Raw genomic sequence first — 16,820 nt, forward strand, 5'->3', positions numbered from 1 at the left:
TAAAGAAAAACTAAAAATGTGTAACATTTTGAAGAAAGTTTGAAGCATTTTAAAGGTCTTGATGTAGTTATATGTAAGTTACTACACCAATTCACAGTTGGTACAATTTGCTCAGGCCAACATTTACTATGTTATACAGTACAAATATTTCAAGTGTTCCTTATTTTTTTTCCCTTATTTTCCTATAAAACAACTTTGCCATTTTTCCTTGTCTGAAGTTAGTAACACAAATGCCTACAGAGAGGATGAGTGGCGTGACATGACTGAAGACAATAGATCTCATTTTAATCTATGATTCTGTCTACATTGGATGTGATGCAATGCAAATCGAAAAATCTGTAACAGTAAACTGATGGCCATACTCTAAATGTTTGCAGTACTTCTGACCTGAAGTACAAATGGATTTGCAGCAGCCACCTTATTTTTATTGTTCAAATTTAATACATTTTAAGTAGTGGACTTCATAAAAGAGAGTCGCACTGTTATTGTTTTGTATATTATTGTAGCCGCCAAATCACCCTGCAGCCGGAGACTTGTTGCCCACTGAAGCTATGCAGGGTTAAACCTGGTCAGTACCTGGATGGGAGACCTCCTGGAAAAACTAGGTTGCTGCTGGAAGAGGTGCTAGTGAGGCCAGCAGGGGGTGCTCAACCTGTGGTGTGGGTCCTAACACCCCAGTATATTGATGGGCACACTATACTGTCAAAAAGCACTGTCCTTTGGATGAAACGTTAAACAGAGGTCCTGATTCTCTATGGTTATTAAAAATCGGAGGATGCCTTTTGAAAAGAGTAGAGGTGTGACCTCGGCATCCTGGCCAAATTCGTCCAAATATGGAAAGCATATCCAAGTGCTTTCCATATTTGGATCTGCAATGTCATGCGTCAACTCATGCTCCCGTGCGCATCTTACAGACTGTATCTTACAATCGCAACTTCACTGTGCCGCTACTAGTTTCGAGCCAAATTTCACAGAATTGGTCAGCTCCCGACAGCATCAGGTGTTTTATTTATGGGGAGTAGAATTATTTATTTTGATGAATGTAATCAATTAGATATCATAATATTTAGGCTATGATAAATCAGGTTGGTTTGTATTGGTGACGTAATATGTAAATGATATATGTGCGGCCCGCAAGACTTGCACTTGGACCAGAGTGCAGCCCGGTGGAATAAAAAGGTTGAGAACCGCTGCTTTAAAGGTATACTCTTTTTTTCAGTCTGTGAGAGACTCCTACAGAGCCATCACATGGTTACTGTCTAGTGGGCTTTGTTTACAAGTGCACAAGTCTCTGTTTTCAAGTGCGCAACTCAAGGCATTTGCTTTTCTTCTGCTGGCGGCCAGTTTGGACAGATATTATGGTAGACATAGGGCTGGGCAATATAGCAAAACATTTTATTTATTTAAAATGTATAAATTTAACTATTGACATTTTTCGTGCAGGTCTAATTGACAACTAACAATGAGCGAAAAACAATGCAGAGCATTTAAATTGTCAATGCATATTATAACATCTATACTAGTCCACGTTCAGCTAAGTAACACAAAAATCTAATAAAACATTTATGAGGATGAACACAGAAACTAGCCTCATTATAAAACTCTTATTAAATAGATCTCAACTCATCTATAGTCTCTTAAAGCCGGAATACACTACACAATATTTGGCCCGATTTTCCACATATTTACAGTCTGGAAATGTTGATGCTAGCAGCCAAAGATCAGTGCCAGTTTTAAGATTTGTGTTGACAGAATCCATAGAAAATCGATTAACTTAACTTAAAAAGTGACAACCATCAATTTAGATGTAGAAACAAACTTTATGAAGTATTTACAAAGACATTCACTGTAGAGGAGCTTAAAGAGAGCACACTAAGCTTAATTGAAGTAGCAACTTTTTTTTATAAATTTCATGTAATTATATATATATATATATATATATATATATATATATATATATATATATATATATATATATATATATATATATATATAAATTACAGGATTTTTCTAGTCTAGGTCATGTAATAAGTTTCCACATTTTAATGTGAACCTATGAAATTATACTTTTTTTATTGATGTCACATTGAAGGTGTATGATTTTTATAGTAGTGTACCCTTTAAGCTCACCTTAAAATAATATAAAATCTTTGAAAATAACAGCACTCGAAAATGACAGACCAGCAATAAACTATAAATTTATAATATCATGGATGTAAAAGTACAAGCCAGTAATGCCTGTGAAGTAATATGTTAGCGTAGCACACACATTTATTCAGCTAGTCAGCTAATTGTATTCTGTAGCATCTGCGCTATGCTGCTAAAACTATCCTTTAGATCTAACTGTAATTATTTTCCACATCCAAGTTCCAGGTTATAATATACAAAAGTCTGAACATTAATCTCTTAATTTTACAATAAGTAGTGAAACTTACCCAAAATAAAGGCTTAAAAAGCAAAAAAAAAAAACCTGCACATTTATGGGTCTCCTCTTTTGGTGAAAGTAAAATAGCGTCCAGACAGTGTGAACACACGGAGACCCATATTTAATGTACAATTAATTATCTGACTGACTTGAAATTACAGGAGGTAAATAGTAACAAAAAAAAATAAATAAAAATTAAACTAATTGGTTAAGAATTGGTTAAAAAACACTTTTTGTACCTGGCTGTAAACATTTTTTTTTTTTTTCTGCTGTAAAGTTGGGTATTTTAGTCTATGGGACTTGCTCCGTTTTGGTGCCAGCCTCCAGCGGCCAATCGATGAATTACACCAGAACGGGAACTCATCAGAACAAAGCTTTTTATCCAGTTTTTGAAAGGCGAAAGAAGAAAGCATGTGAACCCCCCACCCCATATCATTTCATATCAACATTTTAATAATGGAAACCTACCTTTTTGTTCCTCAGTATCTTCATGTTTGAATCTGAATGTTTCTTCAATCCTCGTGTCTTCACTCTCCTCTTTAATAAAAGCCATCTTTGTCATGTGGTTCTCAGCTGCTTTACCAGTTGTTCCTCTGTGTGTTGAGACAATGTGTCATGTTTAAAATGAGAATAATTAACAAAAAGAAATCAACTGGTGTGTCTCAATCAGCTCCCTAAATTAGCACATAAGGGAGTAAGTCAAAGTGAATGAATGGTCTTAAAAGGTCTGAATTTTTACACCTTTATGATTGACATTTGGCATTTACAATAATTTGTATGTGTTATAGATTACACTTTCATGGAAACAGGCACTGCTTTGACCAGCACTGCAGTGATTCGAGCAGTTTAAGACATGAATAATTAGGAGACGCATTGCACGATTAATCGAATGCGATTGTCATGCACATCTTTTCAGTAAAGCTGGTTCTGCGATTAGTAGTAAATCTCCATCGCCTGTTTTCAGATGGAGCAGCACAGACTAGTTCTCTGACAAGCTACACAAACACAAAAATGCAGATGATATAAGCGTACGATTATGAAATCGGTTGCAATAATGAAAGCTGTTTGCATAGCTTCTCAGTGAACTACAGCTCCGTGTAATAAATGTTGCTTCGTCTGAAAGCTCGGAAAATACAACATTAAATAATGTTTTTACTCCAAACTGTTATTATAAATCCTTCTGTGAGATGATGTGGCTTCTTAACAGAAAAAGGCATGCAACATATTTTATAGTATTCTAAAGCCGTGATAAAAGCTATGTCAATTAGCATTGCATATATATATATATATATATATATATATATATATATATATATATATATATATATATATATATATATATATTAGTACAGACCAAAAGTTTGGACACAGCTTCTCATTCAAAGACTTTTCTTTATTTTCATGACTATGAAAATTGTAGAGTCACACTGAAGGCATCAAGGGCTATTTGACCAAGAAGGAGAGTGATGGGGTGCTGCACCAGATGACCTGGCCTCCAGTCACCGGACCTGAACCCAATCCAGATGGTTTAGGGGTGAGCTGGACCGCAGACAGAAGGCAAAAGGGCCAACAAGTGTTAAGCATCTCTCGGGGAACTCCTTCAAGACTGTTGGAAGACCATTTCAGGTGACTACCTCTTGAAGCTCATCAAGAGAATGTCAAGAGTGTGCAAAGCAGTAATCAAAGCAAAAGGTGGCTACTTTGAAGAGCCTACAATATGACATATTTTCAGTTGTTTCACACTTTTTTGTTATGTATATAATTCCATATATAATTCCACATGTGTTAATTCATAATTTTCATGCCTTCAGTTTAAATCTACAATTTTCATAGTCATGAAAATAAAGAAAATTCTTTGAATGAGAAGGTGTGTCCAAACTTTTGGTCAGTACTGTATATATATATATATATATATATATATATATATATATATACACACACATACTGAGATAACAATAATAAAACTGAGATAAACAATATTGTGGTAGTTATTTGTTAGTCACGCTGAATCAATGAGAGCATTTAAATCTAACTCTAGCACTTTATATTCTAATTCTACTTATATATACACACACACACACACACACACACACACACACACACACACACACACACACACACACACATACATACACAAACCTTGCTAACGTTGCGTGTAATACATTAGGCTAAACGAGACTTGTCATTTCTCAAGTTAGTGATATCACCCCCTGCATGGTTTATTGTGCGTGACATGATTTACACACCGCCTGTGTCTTCTCCAGGTCGTGCTTACCAGGTTTTTCATAAAAGTCAAGATGTGCCCAGAGGTCGGCTTTTAGAGTAACGTTACTTGGAGCATTTTTAATAACTGTCAGGCCATTAAACGCGTTCTAGAAGCAGCGCTGCACAGAATTATCAGTGTATGACATCAACCGCCAGACTGACATACACCTTTTGTGTGTGATTTACTCACAAAAATAAATAACATTATTGAATGGTAAATGAGATATTATAACGTTAAATTCACATTTAAAGCTATCTGAACAGTTGTAAAAACTTTAAACACTTTAAATGCTTAAAAACAAACCTTTCTTCAGCAGAATCACATCACAACAGGCACAAGAGCGCAGGCTTGTGGCGTCATATCGTCAGACCAAAATAAAAGTACATAACGTTACGTGTGATTTCAGACATCTAGCGTTTAAACAAGACTGTTATTTTGGTCTGGTGACATGACGTCAAAAGGCCGCACCGTGCTCCTGCGTCTGTTGTGATTCTGCTGCATAAAGGTTTACGTTTTAAATTGTTTGAGCCTTTTGAAGTTTAACATAATTAAAACGATGCAAACAGTTTAATTGTTTTAATAGTTTTTACAAGCTATTATTAATGTTATAACGTTACACCCAATAACAAGTAATTTCTTTAACCAACACATATAAACATTATTTCTTTAAAGCTCATCCACGCGTGAAAAGCAAAAAAAAAAAAAAAAAAAGAAAAGAAAAAAAACTGTAGGCTCTCTAACTTTATATAGTGAATCAGTTTATCTTAAACACGAATGCAGGCACTGGCAAGTAGTGATGGAGAAACTGAGTTTATGAAACTCCGAGTCAACTGAACCATTGCTTCGCAAAACGATTCACTTTTGAAGCGCTCGAATCACTGCACCCCATAGAGAGAAATAAATATATTAAACACAACGACACGCTTACTACACATGCTGCTCTAAACACTGTAAATGAAACGATAATAACAAATACTGAATGGCAACTTTTATCCCATTCCACGATAAAAGATTAATCTATTATATATTTTATTTGAATGCTTTGCAATGATCGTTTTGAGTGTTCTTTTGGGTTTGGCTGGCAAATCAGGCCAACTGAAGAACTGACTCCTTGCCAGTACCCTGACTGCAGAACTAGGGAGCTGAGTGAGATGCAACCATAGGATTTATTTTTCTTAGTGTAAACTATTCTCATATTAAACATGACTGTGTTCACACACACAGAAAAACTCCTGGTGAAATAACTGAGATCCATGCGACACTATTATAAAGATGGCATTTATTAAAGAAGAGAGTGAAGACCTGCAGATTGAAGAAGCGTTCAGAGTCAAACATGAAGATACCGAGCAACAAACAGGTTAGTTTCCATTTTCAAAGGTGAGCTTTGATCCTTATTAAAATTTTGACATGTTGAGATCACATGACCAGATAAACACTAATACTTCCTTTAAAGTGTAATGAAACCCTAAAACACATTTTAACATATACAGCAGGTAAAATAACTATAGAACACATCACCATTTTCCCCAGTATATTTATTTCTAAAGGTGCTGTTGACATTAAATGTTCACCAGATGTCGGTAACAACCCAAGAAATCCATCCATACAAATAAAACAAAACAAATAAGTTCAGAAATCAAGTTATGTGTAATATAATGGAATGCTGTGCAAAAGTGGGGGACAAATATTCCAGCATTGAAATTTAAGGAGAGCTTCAATGATGCTCTTTGAGGACTTTTAGCTGGGATGCTTTGTAAGCATGGGCTGTTCATTTGAGTGAAGAAAGAGTGGAAATTCACAGGTTCTTATGACATATAAAATATTTTACGAAATAAATAATATTGTGATAGAGAATTAGAAGCTGATGTCTGACTTCTTTAAGCAGTCGTATTTACCTTGTTTACGATGGTTACAGTAATGGCTAGTGTATATAGTTTTTTGCATCACTTATAATTACCTATTTCAGTCTTGAATAAATTATCATAATCCACACTGGATCTCACACAAGTTTCAAACATTTGCTGCTCACACTTTTGAGCTCAGCTTATTTTAAATGTCTTTGATGCTGGTGTTATCTGTTAACTTTATGAAATTATCCGCGGTGCTGACGCTCACCAGATGCAGAGAAACTCCAGCTTTGTTAATAACCAATTCCTGAGCTTCAGCCAGTAACAAACAGGTCTGACTCAGGTGCAAACCAATCAAAACTTCCAGTTCAGCTGCGGGGGGCAGCCGTTTAAACCGCGGTTTGCTTTCACTGTCAATTTCCCGCTTTGACTCAGCAGCATCATTACCATTTCAATATTTTACTGAATGTGAGCTATGCTCTCAATTTTAAATCATAATTTTGTCAGCTCTTGGAATTGGTTATACCGTTGATTTGACCAGAACACACAGCAGTAAAAGTAAAAGAACAATGTAAGTGTCCATGCACACAGTGCAGTTAAACTAAATGTACAAAGCTAAAATAACCTCAATATTAACAACAACATTGAAATAAGAGCTCATGCATTTTACATGCATCTGACTGATAGATCAACCATGATTTATATGTCAATCAGATGCATCTACATTAACTTTTTCTGTGTGCGTGCTTTGGATGTATGAGCACATGGGCATATAAACAAGACTTTCACACTCCAAGCCAGAGGGCACTGTCGCGGACAAAGGCGTCCCGTTATTGCTGTAGCTAAAAAGGTCATTTCAGATTATTTTGAGGTGATAAAAACGGTATATGAATAATGCAGTGCTAACTGACATAACATTTAATAAAGTATGGAAACTGTTCTGCCTTATTTTGTGTTTTTATAAACCAATTCTAAAATTATCAATATCCAAAAATATTATAGAATACAAATTATTGGTTATCATCCAGCAGTGTATTTGATTTCTTATCCAATTAAAATACAAAAGAAAAAGATAAAGCCTGTCAATTAGACAAAAGTCAATAAAAAATGATCAAGTAAATTAAAAGTATTGCTATTTACGAAATACTTGAGTACAATTTCTCAGTACTATTTCCACCACTGATTTAAAGCTTTAATCAGGATAAAACCATAAAATAAAAGTTAACATAAGCAGTAGCATTTACAAAGTACAGTGTATCTAAAAGAATCAGAAAACAACAAACAAAAAACATACCATTTAGAGCCATGCTTTCACAAGTTCTGCAAGATCCTCTTCAATAATATTCATATATTTTTGCTTACAACGATTGTACATTGATGAGAAGGGTTGTAGGCAGGCAAAGTTTATTTTTATGACTCGAGGCCTGTTCTGCATCCACGTGTTTGAACATGGAACTCTTTAAGCTGCGCTGAAGGCACTTGCTGCTGCTGGGTCTAATTGATGGGTCTAAAATATAAAATAAGGAGAAGCCTAAAACAGGCCCGATGCCTGGCCTGCATATGAGCCATGACATGAAAATTGGTCCAAAGTCCGGTCCTGCGTAAATAATAAGTCAGAGACCGTCGGGCCCAGGCTGAAATGCAGGGCTCTAAAGTGTATATTCATTAAAAAAATTAAAAGAAAACCATAAAATCTGCAGGTGCAAATGGCCACTTATTGATGACATGTCTTAATTTTCTTAAAGTCAGCTCTCCATCAGTGGTGTTCGAGCATAAAGAACATATTAACAAAACCAAAAAAGAAATACAAAAAAAAGAGCACCTTGTTTTTTTTCTTTATTTTACAAAATCACAATGTTTAATTTTGTGGGGGAAAAAATACAAATTAGTACAAATTTATATTCAGAAATTTACTTTTTGCAGAAAAACTCGCTACTGAAGTGCATTCTCATTAGATGTGGCTACTTTTGGAGAAACGGAGATGATTGCAGAGCAGTTTGAACTTAAATGTATTACTAATGACATGCTGGTTCAAACTACAGAAATATAATAATTGTTATAATGTAAAATTAGAATTTATTACAGTTGATCTCTAGGAGGCACCATTAACCCTAGTTACTAGCTTGAAAATGGAGTTTCCCCATGTCTTCCATTTATAACATTTTTTGCATTCTTGATTATTGGTGGTTTTTCCTGTTGTGAAGAGGTGAAATTTGTCATTTTTACAGTTGATAACTAGGTGGCACCTTTTACCCTGGGTTTACTCCAAGTAGTTCTGAGAGCTGAGGTGCACATTTAGATTTACTCAGACACATAAAAGGTAAGTGTGCAAAGGACTTTCTCCTACTCTCTCTCTCTCACACACACACAGACACTTCTGGACCCTTGCGATGGCATAACGCGTCATCTGGCAGGCTGAAGAAAGGGAGTTGTCTCCACATTGGTAGAAAACCACACTTTGCTGTTTCTCCCAATCCTCCCAGATCCAGGATCCTCTGTATCCTCCTCACTTTCAGTGGAAGTTGGAGAGGATGATGAGGGTGCCACAACCAATTCAGAATCTGTCTCTCTTGAGTCTGTGGTGTCAGAGGGAGAAGACAATACATCCTGCAGCTCGCTGGAGAGGTTAGGCTGCATTATCATTTCTAAAACTTCGGTACAAGTCAAGCCATATCTTATGTTGGTTACTGCCCTTCTCACCATCAAATTAACATGGTCGTGCAAGAGTTTAAATCCACTTGTTTTTGTTTGGTCTGTACTTCTCACCATCAAAAGGCAGCAGGTGCATAAATACACTTACTTTATTATTGTTTACTCCTTGAAGTTCTAAGAGCTAAGGTGCATATTTAGATTTTCTCAGATACATCAAGGTAAGTGCACAAAGGTCTCTCTCACTCTCTCTCTGTCTCACACACACACACACTGTTATACTCACTATAATCCCATATACAAGCCCGAAATTAAGCTTTTATTTGCACAGGCCTATCTAAAGGGTAAATGGTGCTATCTAGTGATCAACTGTGAAAATTTCACATTTTACCTATTCCCAACAGGGAGAACTGCCAACCATCAAGAATGCATGATTTTATGGTGTCTTGGCTTTGCAATCAAAACTTTTTGTTATAATGGAAGTCAATGGGGCAAAAACAGCCACAAACAATAAATGAGGGACATAAAATTTAAATCTGATGCTGCACAAAAACTATCAATGCATCAAAGCCAATGTTGTTACTAATCTTTGACATGCCCAAGTGATAAAAAGTAAAAAAAAAAAACAAAAAAAAACCAATCCAGTCCACAATCACTTTTTATATTGAAAACAAGTCATTTTGTGTGTTTTTCCCCAAAATCAGTGACATAATTTATGAACTTAGCAATTAAAGAGTAAAAATCTGAACACAAAAGAAGATATTTTGAAGAATGCCAATAATCAAACAGTTAACTGGTTTCATTGACTTCCATAGTATATATTTTCTTTCTTTCCATGGAAGTCAGTCGGAAATTCTTCAAAATATCTTCCTTTGTGTTCAGCAGAAGAAAGAAATTCATACAGGTTTGAAACAACTTGAGTATACGATGACAGGATTTGCATTTTAAGGTGAACTATCCTATAAAGATTGACTTTTGTAATAAAATGTATTCTATCTAAATGTTATACCTCTTGTATTTTATTTTTTCAAATTGTATATTTTAATAGACAGTTAGTATCAGCTGTGCATTGTTGAAATAAAGTAACAATTTTGGTTTTATAAAACATTTATTGAAAATCAAATCTCAGTCTTATGCTGTGTTCACACCAAACGCGAATAGAGTGTAAAATTTGCATCTACCACGTCTAGTTTGCCGCTTGAACATTTTTAATGCATTCGCCTACAGCGAGATAGACGCGTGTAGAAAGCAAAAGTTTGAAGCGAAATTGACACGTCTGAGCCGAAATCCGTTTCTTGTGGGAGGGGCAAGTGCTAGGCGGTTGTCTGTTTGCAAAATGGCTTATGTTGATCAAGCATTCGGGGCTTTTCCAATTTTTCCTGCACACGTCCTCTGAATAAACACATTATCTTGTTAGCGAAAAAGCAGCTGTAGGCTATATTAGGGGGAAAATTGTTGTAAAAAAAAGTCGGGAAGGCTGCGGGTCGATAAACATGTACGTGACTCAAAAGTTAAATGTGTATTTACAACACACTCTTCCAAGCGAGGTCCTTTTTATTCTTGAAATATGAACTTGTGTGTGATACTTGTGTCATAAAGCTCGGGTTCCTCCATGTTGAATGAATGAAGCTTGAGCAGGCTCCTGATTGGTTAACGTGGCGCGAATTGACGAATTAAAAATGTGTAAACACATTAAAATAGTTCTATGCACAGCTTGATTATTTCTTATGTAATGTAAAATATACATATTTATTGAATGAAAAGTTTCTTTGTTACCTGTGTATGCTCTGTAGAGTGTAGATTTGCATACACTTCTTGAAGACGTCCTTGGCTTTCTAACCACCAAAATGATCTGTAGTCCCTGCAGAAACTGAAACTTAAGTATAATTTTTAATTAACTATCAGTAATTTGCTAAACTAATGTATAGCTAGTTGTAATGTTACCTCTATTATTGGTCTATGACATATTTGCAGATTGTCTATGAATGCCGTAGTTGGTGGTACTATCTGCATCTGCCTCATGCTGAAGTGGGCAGTTGGAAAAAGCATGGAAACCAGATGATTGCATAAAGCTTTGCCTGCAGTACATGTGTATGATGAGCTAGTGAACTAAACAGGCACTGTGTCAACATTCAAAGTGATCCAAAGTAAAAGACAAAATCCAATATCAGTTTATTTTAATATTGCAACTTTAATACTACACCAAAGAACATTCATGAGAACATCATGGGAAAAAAAAGATTTTATAGCAGAAACCCCCTCAAAATATAAAACTGCAACCTTAATAAGAAAATAAAAACTTCCCCTTTCACTGTAAGCTTTATAGTTTCAATACAGTTCTGCATCATTGTAAGTTGGGGTGATGTCATGTTAGGTGTAGAAATTCTGAACTTCTAGTCTAAGGGTTTAGTTTTTATCATAACAGGTTTGTCTGTGAAACCAAGCCGTCATTTCTTATCAAACCTGCAGAGAATGTTGCTCCTCATTGACCTATAAAACCTACACCTCACGATAATCTCAGTTTTTCACACTCGACACTGAATATTGCGTGACAAAAATGAACATTAATCAAAACGTGCAAAAATGATCGTGGTTTGGAGCAGCTTGTCAGTGAACAACAGCTTGGTGTAGTTAATGCTGCTCCATGTGAAAGAACGCAGGTGTAAAGATTTACCGCTAATTACCGAACTAGCTTTACTGACATGATGCGCATTATAAATTTCTCACAACATTGCAGTTGCAAACGATTTGCTATTTAATTTAAAGATTTATTTATTACCTCCAGGTAATAGTTTGTACACAGGGTCAGAGTTTTGTGCAAGTGCGAATTTTCCCATCAAGTTTGTTTTTTTAAATCCCATTTTTTGTGTAGAGTAGCATACGCCTCTTTCAGGGCAGGTTTTGTGCATATGCAAACCCTTTTTGATACTCCCCTCCTCTCCCTTTTAAGATGGTCTCTTGAAGGCTTTGTATATTTTTTATTTTTCCCTTTTATTGAAATTAATTAAAATGGATTCTGAGAGATGGAACATGCTTTCTATTTTCTTCTCAGACTTTGTATCCCTTTTGAAGCCGAGAATTCTTCCTAGGCCACTATAGCATATTAAGATGACTTTTTTTTTGGACATGTTGTCTAAAAGCGTGAAGAGTTCATTTAAAGAAATTCTGAGATCTTGGGTGACCTCTTTCAGTAGCTTAATGAGTGTAGAATCTAGCAAACATGATTGCATTGCTTTAATGGTTTTATATTGGTTTTGATGTCTGTTACGTTGTACTTTTAAACTGGGATTAACTTGTATCTGTCTTTTTGCTTTAGACCTGATGTTGCTGAAAGAGGAGAGTCAAGAACTGAGTGAAATGGAAGACAAACATAAGAAAAATCATTATTTCATGACTGGAGAAAAATCCACACAGGCTAAAAAGACCTCACGAAAAAGAGCCCGGAAGACCAAATCTAAATCTAACTACACCTGCCGTCAGTGTGGAAAGAGTTTCAATCAAAAAAACAATCTTGAAGTCCACATGAGAGTTCACACTGGAGAGAAACCTTTCAGCTGCCAACAGTGTGGAAAAAGTTTCACTCAAAAACAAAACCTTAAAGTCCACTCAAGAATTCACACTGGAGAGAGCTCTTTCACCTGCCAAGAGTGTGGAAGCAGTTTCACTCAGAAAATAAACCTTAAAGTCCACATGAGAATTCACACTGGAGAAAAGCCTTACACCTGCAAACTCTGTGGACAGAATTTTACACACAAAAACAACCTTAATTCCCACATGATAACTCACACTGGAGAGAAGCTGTTCACATGTGATCAGTGTGGAAAGAGTTTCACACGCAAGGTAACCCTTAATTACCACTTGAGGATTCACTCAAGAGAGGACTGTTTTACATGCCATCAATGTGAGAAAAATTTCTGTCATAAATTAAGCCTCAAGAATCACATGAGAATCCACACTGGAGAAAAGCCTTATTCGTGCCCTCAGTGTGGAAGGAGTTTTACATATAAACCATCCCTCGATTCCCACATGAGAACTCACACTGGAGAGACCCCTTATACCTGCAAATATTGTGGGAAGAAGTTCTCTCAAAAAGGAAACCTTCAGACTCACATAAGGCTTCACACTGGAGAGAAGCCTTTCTCATGTCTTCAATGTGAAAAGAGTTTTACATATCAAAGAGACCTTAAACAACATTTACAAACTCATTCGGGCAAGACATAGCATTGTTACCTCCGTGTAGTAAGTACACTGATAAAAATATCAAGAAAAATTAATCATTTAAAAAAATCATGTGCTTTTAATCTGAGGGACAATTTAATTGTATGATTGTAATTTAAAAAAAAATGTTAAGTCATGCAGATGTGAGACCCTATTTTGTGTTTGTATGTGTTTAGAAAGAGGTGTTAACTGGATCTGCAGTTTAAAATGTCAGCAGAAAATATTTATCTATGTAAAATTATTTATTTCCCATCAGTGTTTAAAATCAGTTGCCACTAGGGCTTGAAGTAGTGATGTCCGGTTTGCAAACGAATCGTTCGATTTAACCAGTTCTTATTATGCTGCGTTTTCCACCGAAATTACCCAGAACAATTGTACCAGGAACTTGTTTCCTCAGGAACTTGTTTCCCCTAAAGTACCGGGAAGATTAGGCATATAGACTGGTGACGTAGGTCTGCGCACGTTTCTCAATACAAGAAACGCTGATTTTGGACGTGCATCCTCGGTAGTTCAGACTTTGCTTATTCGACTCGGGAGTGTGATGTCCACGACGACGCAAATCCGGTAATTCTGCAAATAGCAGCATACTTCATAACTTCAGTCAGCTCACCTTGGCTACTGCAGTTTTCCTCACTGTATATTTACAATAAAATGAATTATTATATCAAATACCACTGCCTCCTTTCGTTTTAATTTTAACATAATAACATCTGCAGAAATGTACTTAGTTCAGGGATATGTATATATATACAGCCATTACAATGAAACAAAATATTATATCCATTTGCCTTTTTTATTTTCATTTTAACATTTAGATAAATACAATTACGTTTCTGCTGGACGCATCCGATTTGAGAACCGATGAGCTGATGAGGCTGCGTATGCGTGTAATTTTTCAATAGGACAAAATGTATCTCAAAGTATTTTGTTAATCATCAGAAAGTGTGATAAAATAATTATATTTATTTAGCTTTTTAAAAAAGATGAATGTATCTAATCTGTGTATTTTGTTAAATTGTAGACTATGTTAGATTATAGGCCAAAGGGGTTTTCAGGGAAGTTGGACAATAATTAAGGGTGTTTTCACACTTGGTTCACTTGCCTGGTCCAAACCTGAGTTCGGTTGCTCCCCCCTCCCCCTGCCCCCGCTGGACTGTGTTCATATTGTAATATTTGAGTCCAAACCACGGATCGCTTGCATCATCAAGCCAGCAGCTGTTTACCCCGTTGCTTGGTAACGACAGCGCAAGAGAAGGCGGCAAATGCATAACATTACTCTCGGCAGTTTTATGTATTACGTTTTTGAACTGTTCGTTTTGTTGATTAAGCTTCGGTACATAACGGCACTTGCGTCTGTCTTACGAATTGAATGAAAATGCTCTAAAGAACGTTGAAGGCGAACATAAATGAGATTTACAGCTCTCTGCTTGCAGCTCGTCAGTCATGCTCATCCGGAAAGTGAGTTAAACACACACAAACGCACATTTTCATCAAATAATTTGTCATTAAAAGCGGTTCACTTCCGCGATTTGGTATGCTTGCGTTCACATAAGCAGCGAACCGTACCAGAGTTCACATGAAGTGTACCCCAGACCACCGTTTTTAAGCGCACTCGGGTAGGGTTCGTGGGTGCGCATCCGAGTACGGAAGACAGCGTTCACATCTTCCAAACAAACCAAATTCTGACGTCAATCCACACCGGGTGCGCACCAAAAGTACTAGTGTGAAAGCACCCTAAGACTCTGACTCTGTTTAATAGGAATAAGGGATGGTTTATGAAATACCTGTACTGTATTTATAGTTAACAATGACACATTCACAAATTGAGTTTGTAGTAAATAGAACATGAACACAAGTAGAGCAGCTGATGATACTGAACTGCAGGTTCGGATCACCATAACACTGAACCGAGAACCGTTTCTGTCGGATGCGTCCGATTGGAGAACCGATGAGCTGATGAAACTGATTCAGCGAGAAGCAGACTGACACCAAATGTCAACCTCCCGCTCTCTCTCGTGAAGCCAACAAGGAAGTGACTAAACCTGCAATTCATTGACTGGCTGCGTGAGGCTGCCTGCAAAAGGGAGTTAGTCCCATAGACATCCCCATGATAAAATGCCAAACTTTACAACAACAAAAAAAAACATATTTACAGCCTGGTTCAAAAAATGATTTTATTAGCTATTTTTGCCTTTCATGACAACTTTGAGGGGGTGATTTTTTTTATAACTCTTCCATTTAAATTATATTAAGCCTTAAAGTTCTGCATATTTAAGGGCATGGCCACTTGAATGACAGATGGATCGCCGCTGCGGACACTGCTGTTGAACAAAGTGGGCGTGGCTTCAGTAAGCAGCTCTCACCTTTTTGCCCATTTTCAATTATCTGGGAGAGTTGCGTGACTCTGGTTATGGCCCCCTCTGTACACTTTCAGCTTCAAAAACGGTCTTCAGGAGACTTTGGGTGACGTCACAGACACTACGTCCATGTTTTTATGCAGTCTTTAACTGACAGGCGACTGAACCGAACTGGTTCTTTTGGTGATTGATTCTGAACTGATTCTGTGCTAATGTTATGAGCGCGGGTACACCAAAGGCTTGAATCAAGGGCAATCTGTCGAAATGTAAGTTCATTTAATAACAAATACATCGCAATGGATTATGTATAGTAAGTGGATCATGGTTTCTGCGCTTATGACACCTAGTTTATTTACTTTATATCTTCAAGACTTAAATCCTAGTTTGCACATTATTGCTGTTACTGTATTTGGGTGTTGTTGCAAAACTTAATTGTAAACTTTTCATGATTATGAGGTTTTTAACTGACTAAAGTTAAGATTACTGAATTTTTATATTTGAATGTTTGATAGACTTGATGCCATTATGTCATCGCCAATGACATCATTACATTGAGCGCAAAAGAACCCATTACTACTTTGAAGCTTCAATAGTAATCAACACCGAATAGTTGAAGCTTTGGAGGGAAGGGGCTGAACATATTCTTATCTCTTATAAAGGCAGGAATCTCTGTGTGTGTGTTTGCATTTATATAATGTTGGGAACAGTTCATCCAATTGACTTCATGAGTGGCGGGTGTGTTGCTGCAGACCCAAGGGAGTGCAGTGTTGCATTTTGATGTAATATGGACACGCAACACTTTAAGAATTAATCAGGTTTTAATAAATACAGAACAACATGAGCCAGAAGTGGCGTGCCTCACATGGGCCTGTTAAGAGCAATACTTTTAATACTATTTTAGTAATAATATAGACAAATTATTATTAGGCTGGGCTACTCTACATTTTTGTATGACTGTTGATTAACAAAGTATTTTCCAAGGAAATTAAGTGCACATTTTTAGCATGTGTAAAATTACTGATTTGACATAACAGATAAAAGCGTTTTTTTCACTATAG

General features: G+C 36.3%; 2 protein-coding genes across 8 annotated transcripts in view; one reads left to right on the forward strand and one right to left on the reverse strand.

The window, feature by feature from the left end:
- LOC127955953 (gastrula zinc finger protein XlCGF26.1) overlaps positions 1 to 5,114 on the reverse strand; it is a 39,882-nt gene extending 34,768 nt beyond the window's left edge. For 2 of the 4 annotated variants that reach the window (XM_052553648.1, XM_052553651.1), the window contains exons 1-2: positions 4,995 to 5,114; positions 2,894 to 3,018 (exon numbers count right to left, since the gene is read on the reverse strand). In XM_052553648.1, coding sequence (XP_052409608.1) covers positions 2,894 to 2,987 — 94 coding nt within the window. In that variant the 5' untranslated portion in view covers positions 2,988 to 3,018; positions 4,995 to 5,114. The other 2 variants (XM_052553649.1, XM_052553652.1) reach the window with 2 other exon arrangements.
- Positions 5,115 to 5,144: 30 nt separating this feature from the next.
- LOC127956021 (gastrula zinc finger protein XlCGF8.2DB) lies at positions 5,145 to 14,043 on the forward strand. Of its 4 annotated transcripts, XM_052553773.1 has the most exons (4): positions 5,145 to 5,196; positions 5,916 to 6,048; positions 9,055 to 9,163; positions 12,504 to 14,043. In XM_052553773.1, exons 2-4 carry the CDS (start codon positions 6,025 to 6,027, stop codon positions 13,406 to 13,408), a joined length of 1,038 nt encoding a protein of 345 aa, XP_052409733.1. In that variant the 5' UTR covers positions 5,145 to 5,196; positions 5,916 to 6,024; the 3' UTR covers positions 13,409 to 14,043. The 4 variants fall into 4 exon arrangements, with proteins under 4 accessions (XP_052409733.1, XP_052409735.1, XP_052409732.1 ...); XM_052553775.1 differs by lacking the exon at positions 9,055 to 9,163; XM_052553772.1 differs by having other exon boundaries at positions 5,159 to 6,048.
- Positions 14,044 to 16,820: the final 2,777 nt, after the last annotated feature.

The sequence above is a fragment of the Carassius gibelio genome, chromosome B4 (assembly GCF_023724105.1).
Source record: "Carassius gibelio isolate Cgi1373 ecotype wild population from Czech Republic chromosome B4, carGib1.2-hapl.c, whole genome shotgun sequence".
Taxonomy (NCBI): domain Eukaryota; kingdom Metazoa; phylum Chordata; class Actinopteri; order Cypriniformes; family Cyprinidae; genus Carassius; species Carassius gibelio.